This window comes from Phascolarctos cinereus, unplaced genomic scaffold (assembly GCF_003287225.1).
Source record: "Phascolarctos cinereus isolate Bilbo 61053 unplaced genomic scaffold, phaCin_HiC Scaffold_9;HRSCAF=440, whole genome shotgun sequence".
Lineage (NCBI taxonomy): Eukaryota > Metazoa > Chordata > Mammalia > Diprotodontia > Phascolarctidae > Phascolarctos > Phascolarctos cinereus.
In genome coordinates this window covers 160,618,173-160,631,585 of record NW_027556402.1, presented here as the reverse complement: position 1 = coordinate 160,631,585, position 13,413 = coordinate 160,618,173, and the positions used below count along the sequence as shown (strand labels likewise).

Here is a 13,413-nt window from a genome sequence, read left to right as displayed (position 1 = left end):
TGCATATGTTTGGATACAACTATTAAGCAGCCTCTTCGCTTTCTCTTCTCTTGGATAAATAACTGGTATTCCACTAACATTATTTCATAGATACTTATTTTGTAACACTGTAATCACCTTCATGACTTTCCTCTTAACCCATTCAAAGTACTTCACATCTCATACTAAAAAAGCAATCCTTTCACTGCTACGAACTACTGTTCTAAAACTATTGTTTTGCAACTATAAAAAAGGAAAAGCAGCAAAACACTTTCATTGCTGGTGAGGAAATGAGAAAGGATCAATTCTCAATATACGCATTAAGCTTTGAAAGGTGATGCTTAATAGGATGTCTACACTACAGTCAGCCTTCAAGAATCTAGGATGAAGTATAAATAATTTCATCTACTCACACAACTGCAACAAAAACATACTGAAATTCGATAAACATTAAGTTCCATGAAGTGGTCAAGTTCAATTTCTTATATGATGTGACATTTGATAATGTGTCAGAGGAGGGACTGTCCTGCTTTACCATTACATGGCACATATTCACAACAAGAATGGCCATATTTAGAATATAGAGTCAATAGATGCCACCTCCACCAAGTTTTTCATGACTATCACTGAACACAAAGATCTGCTGTACTACTTTCAGTAGAAACCCAAGCTCAATAATTCAAGACAAAAATTAAAATCTAGATAGGCATGACACGGTGATCAAAGTCAAGGAGAACAATCAAGCCCTTATTTCATTTGGTGCTCTGTTGATGTAGGTAATCATAAGTCATAAAAGCTCAGAGGCATCCAATCCAACCTCCTCACAGGTATTATATGTATCACTGTCTCCACTTTACAGATAGGAAATCTGAGGCCTAGAAGAGAGCTCACATGGCTATAATGATAAACCTCCCAACTCCATATAATGGGTACCAATTGTCATCCTACAAAAATCCTTATGGTACTTGATTTTTAATAACTCAGTTATTAAAAGGAAGATATCCAAAAATTCAGATTTGAAAGATATGGCCTCAGGAATTCAAATCTGGCTATTTTCCTTTGACTCAACATCATTCTAAATGAAATAATGAAGTTTTAAATGTCATACCACAGTTATTTCACTTAAAAAAAGAAATAAAGGATTCTGTTAGGTGTTGATTGAGTACCTTGATTGTCCAAAAAACAAACTCCTTTCAGGACCTGCTTCTTTTTTAAGTTTTTCTTCAACAATCCAAAATTCATTTTTCAAGGATTTCTGTTAAGACACATACACACAAAAATAAATTCCTCCTTGTTTTTGTGTTCAATAATAAATATGAATATAGTTAAACTATCATACAGCATTTTCAAGTCTTCTTTATACCTGCATATTTAACATCGAATTACCTGTTATACTTTCAATCAATCGATCAATCAAGCATTTATGAAATGCCAGCTATGGGTCAGAAACTGTGCCAGGAAAACGTGGAAACACATTTCACACGACTAAGAATGTAAAATCGATATCAAGATGCTTGCCTTCTCAAAGAGCGGAGATGGAAAGAAGGGAAATTGGAACTCAAAAATAACAGAAAACACATGTTAAAATTGCTTTCACATGTAACTGAGAAATAAAATAAAAACAGAGGAAGGAAGGAAGGAGGGAGGGAAGGAAGGAAGGAAGGAAGGAAGGAAGGAAGGAAGGAAGGAAGGAAGGAAGGAAGGAAGGAAGGAAGGAAGGAAGGAAGGAAGGAAGGAAGGAAGGAAGGAAGGAAGGAAGGAAGGAAGGAAGGAAGGAAGGAAGACAGAAAGAGAGAGAAAGAGAGAGAGAGAGAAAGAGAGAAAGAGAGAGAAAGAAAGAAAGAAAGAAAGAAAGAAAGAAAGAAAGAAAGAAAGAAAGAAAGAAAGAAAGAAAGAAAGAAAGAAAGAAAGAAAGAAAGAGAAAGGAAGGAATAAAGGGAGGAAAGGAAAAGGGGGGAAGGGAGGAAGGAAGGGAAGAAGGGAGGAGGGAAGAAGAGACAGGGAGGAAAAGAAATTGTGTCAGGGGCTAGAGGTGCAAAGACAACATATAACTTTCCTGCCCTCAAGGAGGTTTTGAGTTCAGCTTAGGAAGACACAACAGGGACACATATATGAACATACAAAACAGATACAAGGTGATTTGAGGGTGGAGGGAAGGCATTATCAGCTATGAGTATCAGGAACTATTTCACGTAGAAGGTGGCCAGTGAGCTGAACTTTGAAGAAAATATGGCATTCTGAGAGCCAGAGTGCTGAGGAACATTAAGAACCATTTTGGTGTCATGGATGGAAGGAACTATTGTATAAGCCTGGAAAGGTAGCTGATGCCAGATTGTAAATGCTTTTAAATGCCCAACAGAAAAATTTGTGTTTTATCCTAAGGGTAATAGAGAGACACTGGAACTTATTAAAAGGAGAGTAAGCTGGTCAGTCTTATGCTTTTAGACTTTCAATATGGCCATTTTGTAGAAGATGGTTTGAAGAAAGGAAAGACTTAGGCGGTGAGACCAAGTAGAAATTACTGCAACAGTCCAGATAAGAGGTGATGAGAATCTGATACATGATGGTGGCTATGTGGAGAGAAGGCAAATAAGAAATGTTACCAAGATCTGGTAAATGATTGGCAATGTGGGATGAGTGATAGGAAGGATGACATCAAGACTGTAAATCTGAGAGACTGGAATAATGGTGGTGCCCTTAACAGAAACAGAGAAATATGGAAGAGGGGTGGTTCAGGGAGAAAGATGATGAATTCTGTCTTGGACATGTTGATTTTGAGATGACTCTAGGATATCCTGTTTAATATGTTCAAAAAACTTTTGATGATTCAGGATGGGATCGTGGGAGAGAAACTAGGGATGGATATATAAATCTGCGAGTCACCAGCAGAGAAAACAAGCTTAGGTGATGGAGAAAAGAGAGAGCATATAAAAAGAAGTAGCCTCAGGACAGAGCCCTGGCACACAGCCACAAGTGTTGAATATAATATGGATAATGATCCAGGCAAAGTAGACTGAAAGGGAGCAATCATAAAGGTAAGAAGAGAAAAGCTATGTGTCACAAAAACCCATAGAAGACTAAGTACTCAGGCAGGAAGGATAGTCACCAATGCCAAATGCTGAAAAGAGTCCAACAAAGAGAAGACTTGAGAAAAGGGCATTGGATTTGACAATTAAGAGATGACTGGTGACTTTGGTGAGGGCTGTTGCAATTAAGTGATGAGTCTGGGAACATTACAAATGGTTGAGAAGTAAACAGAAAGAAAACAAAGGCAATTTTTTTTTAAAGAAATTTGGCTGGAAAAGGGAAGAATGGTACATAATATTGCTTATGGGTCCAGTAAAGTCTAGTGATGGTTTTCTGAAAATAGGGATGGAGAGACTTGGACATGTTTGTAGTCCGCAGGGACGTAGGCAATAGGAAAGGAGAGAATGAAGAGGGGAGAGGAAAATGGGGATGACTATGGGGACAATATGCTAGAGAATATGGGAGGGGATGGGATCAAGGTTACAGGCAGAGGGGATTGGTCTTGGCAAAGAGAAAGGCTATGATTGATCAGCAGTGATGGGAAAATAACATTATGGGGTTGTGTAATCAAGAGAAGGAAACAAAAGAGATTAGATAACATGAAGTTACACTATATCCAGTCACAGTTGAGTGACATTCTCCAGCACTATTCAACAGCACCTAAGTAGGAGTGGAGAAGGTGGATACTGGATGTAACCTAGGGTTAAAGTTAGGCAAGGCCTGTACAAAGAACAGAAGAAATCAAGGGATTTACAAGTATTATATGGAGTTGACCTAGTTTATTAAAGGGTAGAGATAAGGAAGGGAGAAGAATAAAGACAGAGAAAGTATGATAGCCTGGAAAATTACTTAGGAATGGAAGGATCAGAGGTTACTAAATTGAGAAAGATTATTTAAAGGCCAAGTAAATCATAAGGAAAAAATGGCAGTTTAGATGGCTCAGTGATTAAATCACTGGGCCTTAAGTCAGGAAAACCTGAGTTCAAATCTGGCCTTGGACTCTTAACTAGCTGTGTGACCCTGGGCAAGTCACTTAAACTCTGTTTTCCTTGGAGGCAGCTAGGTGGCTCCATGGATAGAGCACTGGGCCAGAAGTCAGGAAATATAAGTTCAAATCTGGCCTCAGATACTTACTAGCTCTGTGACCCTGCATAGGTCACTTAACCTCAGTTTGCCTTAATTCACTTGAGAAAGAAATGGCAAACTACTCCTGTATCCTTGCCCAGAAAATCCTATACAGGGTCACAAAGAGTCCAACATGACTAAATAACTGAACAACAACAAGGCACAGGGAAAGATGAAGTGATAGAAGGTTATAATGAGAAAGAAGTGTTTCTGTTTTCTAAATCACAGAACTAGAATAATTTCTTGTAACTGAGAGAGGTCATACATATGAACACCCTTGTGAATGGCTGAGATGAAGAGGATGAATAGATTATGGGAGCTGAGAAACTGGAAGGTCAGTGTGCTTGAGTGAACACTAACATTTATATAAACAAGTACTACAAAGAGCTTTTTAAATAATTACCAAGAGGTTGTACTTTCTAATAAAAGTTCTCTAACTTTAAAAATTTCATACTGTGAAAATTCTGAATATTCAATTAATTTTTGTTATCAGATTTCTTCCCTGATTTTATCTTCTCACTTTTTATACAGCCAAGTGACTGTGAAAACTAAAAATAAATAAATTTATTAATAAAAAAAAGAGGAGCAAGCAGATCATCAAATACTGAAGAAAATATGAGAAAGCAGAGTCTGAAGGATCCTCAGAGGTCATTTAACCCAACTCACACATGCATAAGAACCTCCAACCTATCTGATAAGTAATGGCAACCCAACTATTGAGAGGAGACTTCTAGGGAGGAGGCACCTACTTCCTCTCTAAAACCCCTATCCCTACTAAAGTTAGATTAATTTTCCTTAAAAGGTACTGAGACCATCCTTAAGCCTTGGTTGGCCCAGAGAACTAAAGGTTCAGACTTTGGACAACAGCTCCTGATGTTCCCGAGTGCAAAGCAGCCATGAAGCAAGCCCTTCCGATTTGCATGGCCATAGAAAATTTGATCAAGGTGGCTCCACTCAGATGCATCAAATCAGATATTACCAATCCCTATCCTCCTCTTGTTATGGCTAAGTAAATCTCCTTTTGTTAATTGTTGAATGATCTATGATTGTCTCACCTTGTTCCAATATAGAACCAGCACCCCAATTCTATTTCTTATAGTTCTAATTATTAACATGTTCCTTACGTTAAAGACTAAGTCATCTTCTTTGTAAGAAACTTGCATTTACTACTTACTTCATTCTCATATCTCAATAAAGATCAATCTTTCTAAAATGTCTTTTTACGTTACTAGCTTAAGGTGATTTTTCACATCGGATTAAAAGAGTCTTCCTTACTTAAATATATTTTACATTTTTTAAGCCAACTTTCTTCCCTCTGACAAGGAATACTATATAGAAGAGAATTAAACAATTCCCAAGTAGAAGAAGATAAAAACATCAAAAGAAACTGAATTTTGCTATCTATAGGAAATCAAATGCTTGTGATTTTGCCTCCTTCCTTGTGGTAGCACTCAAACCACCTATACCATCCTAGAGTGTTTATTTGCTGAAAACAGTTGCTCCTAGGTCACACTCCATATGGAATACCTTGAGTAGACATTTCCAATTTCAAGGTTTAGAAAAAGATTTATGTGACAGTTTATCAGAACGACGATCACCCCCAGGTTAAACCCAAACTCATATCCCTGCTGACAGTGATCCAAAACATTAAGGAACCCAAGAGCACTAAGCACAGTGCCTGGCACATAGGAGGTACTTGGAACATGCTTGTTCTCTCTCCCTCCAAGCCCACCCCCAAGATCATAAGCCTCTCGAAGGCAGGGTTCTCTCACTTTTGTATACATATTCCCAGAGCCTAGCAAGTTCTTTGCAAATAGTAGTGACATAATAAATGCTTTCTAATTGATTTATTCAACACCGGAACAGTTAGTCAGAATGACATGTTTTAGAAATGTAATTGTCCAGACTGACCAAAAAGTACTGGTAACAAGTTCCAAAGCTGAAAAGCCCTTAGGGCTATTTATATGGGGGGGGGGGGAGACAAGACTTAAAAATAAGGTAAAAATCTTAACTATTTCCAAAATATCCTAAACAATTTATCAACCACCAGTGGTATATAGGGTTTGGACATTTTTCATTCCCACTAATTAATATTTATCTATACTAGCAAAAAGGCTATATTGCCTTAGGATGCCAGAAGATATTTGCATAGTGACCCAACCTTAAAAATTAGGAAATTTATCTTTTCATTTTATCTAAATTATATCTGAGAAGATTTAAGTCTTTCACTGGCTTACTTGGCAATCAGAACTATTCCCAGATTTCTGCCTTTAACATTTTTTTTTTACTCAGTCGAATAATCCTCAAAAGCTATCTAAGAATTAAAATGTTAGTACACAAGTGAATTTTCAAAATATTTTACATTACCTAATGTTTTCATTAAAACCACAAATTAGCTTTTAATCTAAATTAATATATATAATAGGGATGAATTCCATCTTAAAGACTTGAGATTTCATTTATCAACCAACCAACTTATTTATTAAACATCTGCTATGTTCAAGGCACTCTGTTACCATGGGAAATAAAACAGGATGCAGACCTGTGATTTCATTGGTACATGAAATTCCCATCTAAGAAAATTCTCTGTACCAACTCAGGCTAAGGCTTTCTCTACAACTTGTAGTCTTAGAGAACTGACTAGAACACTAGGTGGTAAAGAGACTTGCCTGCAGCCAACGGGTATTACATGAACCCATGTCTCCCAGGCTTTGAGATCAATACCAGGCCGCCTCTCTGGCAGAGGGAAATGATGGCAAAAAATAAACAGTACTTGGCCTCAAAAAACTTATATTCACTGAGTACCCTTAGGCATATCTTGGTGATATAGTAAAGACAACAATAAGTAGCATAAATAAAACCTATAAGTAATCTACACATCTTACTTTAAACAATTCTTGCCACCTGTCCTTAATATCCCAGAAAAGATGTAGATAACGTACTCAAATTTATTTTAAAATAACTTTATTTTAAAAAATAAAGTTAATCCTTATCCTATAAGCGTGGCAAAGAAGACAGACCAAAAACTTAACAATAATAATATTTTTCTTTTTTCCTCCACTTAATAGTATTTATTTACATTTACAACTGCATGTAAAGATAATCTTTAACATTCACTTTTATAAGATTTTGAGTTCCAAATTGTTTTCTCTCTCCCTCCCCTCCCCCTTCCTGAAGATGACATGCAATCTGATACAGGCTATATAGGTACAATCCTATTAGACATATTTCCACATTAGTCATGTTGTGAAGGAAGAATCAGAACAAAAGGGGAAAACTATGAAAAAGAAAAAAAAAGAGAAAATAGTATGCTTCAATGTGCATTCAAACTGCATAATAACTAATATTTATATAGCACTATGTGTCAAATACTGTGATAAATACTTGTCTCATCTGATCTCATGTCAAAGACCTCAATATGTGAAAAACTGAATAATCTCAATCTTAAAATAGTTACAAATGGGCTACAGAGTTATTAATTTGAAAGTAAAGAACTTAATTTATAGATGAGTACTATACAAAAAAGTCTGTAATGCACTGACATGCTTTCTGAAACACTCAGATAATTGTGTTGCATGAATAATGAATACTGAAAAAAATGAAATGACACTGCTTTCATGACAGACACTTTACTGTCATCTAAAATCTTTTAATGAAGTTAAAATGTTCCTGCTTTATATTTAACTCACTGAAAATAAATATAAAAAAATGCTCATAATAACATAATATTTTTCACTTAGTGCATGTGCACCTTTGCAGGCACAGGCATATAGGAAATGAGAGTGGAAATACATACCAAAAAAAACCCCAAAAAACAGATATTTGCATTAAACCAACTCACCTTGGAATTTTCTGTGCTCTTAAAAATAAAAGTATCCCCATGTGGAAAGATCAAAGATGACTGTTCTTCAAGTGACTCTTTTCAGGAGAGAGTAAAAAGATGAAGAAATTACCTTTAAAAAGTTACAGTACCTTCACAATTAAAGCAGCACTAAGATTTATTTTTTATGTTAAAAATTATTTCACTAATGTCTGCCTCCAGTGCTTCATCATGGTATGAAAATGACAGCTGATTTTCAAAAGCTTTGCCATGTAAGATGAAAGTTGCAGCTGCAAATTGACTGCATTTGTATCTTTCCAAGACCAGCCAGGTTCTCTCAAGATGGGAGAGACTCATTTCCTGGAAGCCCACAGGATGGTGAGATTTGTCACAGCAATGTTCAAGGACCATTTAACAAGTTGTGCTGACATGGGATCTTTGTTCAAGCTGAAGGTAGCCATACAATAAAATTACAGATCTGCTTGAGTTACTATAGAAGGTCGTTAGGTCCATATTATAATCCTAAATGGCCCATTCCATCCAAGCATACCTACTTTATTTTTTACACTTTTGTTCCCATCATTTTTGCCACGAAATATCTCCCCTAGCACCACTCCTTCTGCTATTGGAAATTCAACCCATCTTTCAAATTCCCCTTCCTGATAAACCTTCCCTAATAAGCTTGACTCCCTTCATCCTTCCTTTCTCTGAAAACCAATATTATTAAATATACCATTTTTGACAACCAATAACATATTACTTTGTGACAGCTCTGGTACTATTATCTTCAACCACCATTTCATTCGTCTAGTGTTATTTGATTTTTCATGTATTTATGTCTTAATTCCATAACTGGGCAATGAAGTGGCACAGTGGATAGAGTACCAAGCCTGGAAGTCAGGAAGACCTGAGTTCAAATTTTACGTCAGACATTTACTAGCTGTAACCTGGGCAAGTTACTAAATCCCATTTGCCTCAGTTTCCTCATTTGTAAAATGGGAATAATAATAGCACCAACCTTCCAGGGTTCTCAAATTTCAATGCCCTTCAGACAAGTATCTGACACATAGAAAGTCTATATAAATATTAGCTATTATTTTTTAATTAGATTCTACACAACTTGTGGACAAAGACTGCTTTAGTCAGCTCTCATAAAGTTGGCATCATGCCTTGAAAATACTAAGAACTGGACTCAGTCTGCAGAATGAGACATGTGGGAATCTGTTTTGCTTAACTATGTATATTTATTAAAATGTATTTTTTTTTCTTCCCCAATGGTGACAGTGGGGTGGAAAGGGGGAAAAAAATCCCTGATTTTTGTTCACTGGAAAAATAAAATTTAATTAGAAAAAGAAAATGGTAGGAACTCAGTAAATATTTGGTATTTGATCTTTTGAGCTATAATAAACAGCTAAGGATATAATAAATATCCTGAGATTTTGCCCATTGAGCAACTTTATTTTTCTCAAGTAACATAGCACTGCAAATATTTCAGGTCTACCTTTGGAAAGCAGAAGAAAATTTTATAGTTTCTTTAAAACTTTAGGATTAAAAAAAAGTTAGGGCCATGAGAAAGCATTACTTTCATAACCAAACTATAAAATTTTAAGACAGATAGGACAAGATTATATTATTGGTCACTTATCCAAATAATTGTTTGATGTCACCTATAAACTTATAGAAAAACTATTCTTCCAAATACTCTATTCATTTGGTATTCCTTCCATTATTAACTAAGCCTTTGATTAACCAAAATAGTCTTTCCCATTTACTTTGGGGGGCTTGGGTTCAATTATGTGGGTGAAGCTTTTAAAACTACATTCAAGGTAACATGGGAATCTGCAACCTTCGGTTAAATAAATTTCTCTCTTCCTCATTTCCTCATTTTGTAAAACTAGGACACTACCATCAACATCTACAGGAAAATTTGCCTGCCAAGGAAATAAAACTAAAATTTACTTGCCTATAATCTAAACAACTAGAAAATGGGTAAATAATCACTATTTTCTTCCCAAAACTATATAACATGTTCATAATGACAATTCTGAGTCACTCCTTTGAAAATTAACACCACCTCATTTCCCAGAAATCTAGGAATTTACTATAACCATATTTAACACCAAGAACAGTAATTCAATGAGGAATATTCTCTTCATTTGCCCATACTGGGTATTTTGATTTCTAGTCAAACAGCATCACCAGGGGCATAGTTTCTTAATAAAATTCACTGCTCAGCTAGGTCATGAAGTCAGAATTGACTCATCTCAGGATTCTTCAAGTGAGTAGTAGTGTTCTGTGCCCAACACTTCCAACCCCATTCCCACTACCCCATTTAGTTCAGTACTGTTTCCTCCCTTTCATTCAACCATCTTGGCCATTCCCTCTGTAAATACCCCTTGGTAATAGAAATAGAGAAGGTCTCAGAAAAGCTCACTTAGTGGCCAAACTGCTGATGAGCTCCTCAAATTAAGTTGGGCCTAAAATGACACACAATCCATCAGGGATCCTCTACTCAAAGCCTTTCTACCTGGTAAGAATCTGCCAGAATTTGCACTCCACTGACAATGAGGTCAGGCCCATAACATAATAAGGCACTGGAATAGGACTTCAGTGGAAGATTTGCCAAGGCAGAACTGTGAAATGTTCACTTAAAAAACACACTATTACACATCTGATTATTCAGACATCCAATGCTTTTCTAGATCTAACCTGCCTGTTTAAAATATTCAAGTCTCCTGGAGGAGAGTAATCAGAAAAAGCTATACCCACACCTCTTTTGTTTTCTGATGCTGGCAATTTTGACCTTCCTTCCACCCCTCAAAGTGGTATTTGATCTTAAGGTATTTTCCACCTTTTATTAAGGAAAAAGCATCTCAACTTGCAGCATAAAAGAACAAAGGTTCTTGGTCAAAGAACAATTAGCTGGGACATCCCTCTCAAGTATTTCCTGTTTATCATACACAAAACAGACTGCCAGCACCAGCCTAATCCAACTAGATGCTTTCAGCTGTGCCTGGAGAGTGACCCGTTTTCTATATAAACAAGTATTTAACGTTCAAGGTTCCAAAGCAGGCTCTGCTGTATTTTATTCACTCTCTTTAAAAGTACCCAAGCATGTAGTATGTAAACAGACAGTTAGTTATGTCATTTCCTTTTCCGCTTGCTTATGAAATAGGTAGTTTGAAAATTCTGATTCAACCTGCATTTAAAACAATCAGTGACTGCTGGCTTTAAAGAATCAACTCACTTTGCACGGTGAATGTCTTTCCGTTGGCGTTACCACCAATTCTCCTCTCGCGGGCACAGCTTCAAATAAAAGAGAGAATCAGTTACAAATTAATTTCACAAGACAGTCAATAATTAGTTTTAGACTCATTTGGGAATGCCAGTTACAGTAGCAAAGGTAATATTCAAAATTAGCAGTACAATTTTTCTAGAGTTTGGTTGCCTTAGTCATAACACGCCTAACATCTTTTGTAGAATTACAGGACTGGAAGCGGATCTTAGAAATCATTTAAGACCAAAGATGAGCAAACTGGAAAACAATGAGGTTAAATCACTTCCCCAAATTCACACAGCAAGTCTGGAAACTCCTTTCAATTATGAGAATTCTTTTCAGTACCAGTAAATCAGCTCTATTTTTTTTTTTGAGAAACAATCCATACCATATAATAAAACTTGCAATTCTAATAATGAAACTAACTGGTACTTATCAGACCATTTATTGAAAAATAAATTTTTAAAAAATACTTCAATAGACACTGTAAAATCCTTTAGGATAAAGTTTGTAATAAGCACATTAGCAATATACAATTGTCATTAAATGCTTGGAATTTGAATAGAGCCTCAGAATTTACAAAGTAATTACACATGCATTAACTCAGTGGATCTTCACAGCACTCTCAGGTAGATAGGATGGATATTATTATCTTCATTTTACAGATGAGGAAACTAATGTTCATATAAGTTAAATGAATTACCCAACATCAAACATCTGCTATATCTAGAACTACAAATAGAACTCAGTTTTAGGTCTTGGGATCCCTATTCAGTTACACGATCTACTGTGTCACTGCATATTTAATATAATAAAAATGATATGCTAATTGCACTGTCATTTTCATCTATTCACTCTAAAATCAAAGCAAGGCCTTGGAGGGCTACTTGTTAACACACAAGTTATTTCAAACTACATCCCTAGAAAAATGTTCACTGATTCAATCATTTCACCAATTGGCTTGTACTCCCTCCCAGTTAGTGTAAATTATGGAATCATAATTTTGCAGTTAAAAAGGGCTTCCCCAGTCATCTAGTCGAATGTAAAACTGGCAAAAAGGATCTCAACTACAACATAACCAACCAATCATCTAGCCTCTCAACCTGGGAACTTCAAGCAGGGAGAGACCAATACTTCATGAGACAATCATCTATTTTGATATGGCTTGAATTATTGAGAACCTTTTTTTTTCTTATAGCCAGCCTACATCTGCCTCTTCACAACTTCCACATACTATTCTTACTGCTGACCTTGGGGATTTAAGTAAATCTAATCCACCTTGCCCATGTGCACTGTCCTTTCAACATCCCCAGTTCCTTCAATTAATTCTCATATGCTATAAAATACAGACTCAAAGCCGGTAACTATCCTGGCAGTCCTCCTCTTGCTACTTTGACCAGAGCAGACCATATCCAGAACATGGTTCAGTCTGGAATACCACAGTATAGGAAGGACATTTGAAAAACTGGGGACTATCACCTACTTATTGCTGGAAATTATATATCCCTTAAAGCGGCCTAAGAATTAATGGGCTTGCTTAGGTGTGATTTCACTCTCTTACACCTATGAATTCAACCAACATATAAGACCTTCTATTTATCCCTGTTTAACTTCATCTTATTAGATCAAGACAATGCTCTGGACTGTCAGATCTTTTAGGATCCTGACCCTATCATCCAGTATGTCAGCTACACCTTCCAGCTTTGTCTGATAAGAAAATGTGATAAATCAGCGAGTTTTCGATGATTGTGAATTACCTTTGATCAACATTTAACAATATAAGTTCTCCTACACCCTTCAGATAATCTCCAATGCCTCTCTTCACTGCTCTTTAAGGTCTAAGGCCTCTCATATTTCTTACAGTTGGCTTCTTTATAATCATACTAGCCACATCCTCACCTACTTATTACTGTTTATCTGAACTATAACCAGCACCATCATTTACACTGGCCTATTCCCATCTACCCTATACATTAAGAGAAAGAAAAATTTCTTCAAATGTTTAATTCCTATTATTTCCATCTCAGAACTCAACAGAGTGGTGACCAGATGTCATTCACATAAAATTTAAACCTTCAGACGCTTCAGTAATTAGTAGATCCTTTCTCTAATGGCACCTAGGGGCCTAATGGATAGAATGCTGGAGTTCCAAAGCTGCCTGAAACTCTTAATAGTCATGGAACAG

General features: G+C 36.2%; 1 protein-coding gene across 1 annotated transcript in view; it reads right to left on the bottom strand.

The window, feature by feature from the left end:
* Positions 1-13,413, bottom strand: part of ARAP2 (ArfGAP with RhoGAP domain, ankyrin repeat and PH domain 2) — a 239,216-nt gene that overhangs the window by 180,246 nt on the left and 45,557 nt on the right. Inside the window, 3 exon segments of the mRNA XM_078148406.1 lie at positions 1,146-1,234; positions 7,973-8,049; positions 11,199-11,257. Of these exon segments, the coding sequence (XP_078004532.1) occupies positions 1,146-1,234; positions 7,973-8,049; positions 11,199-11,257 (225 nt within the window).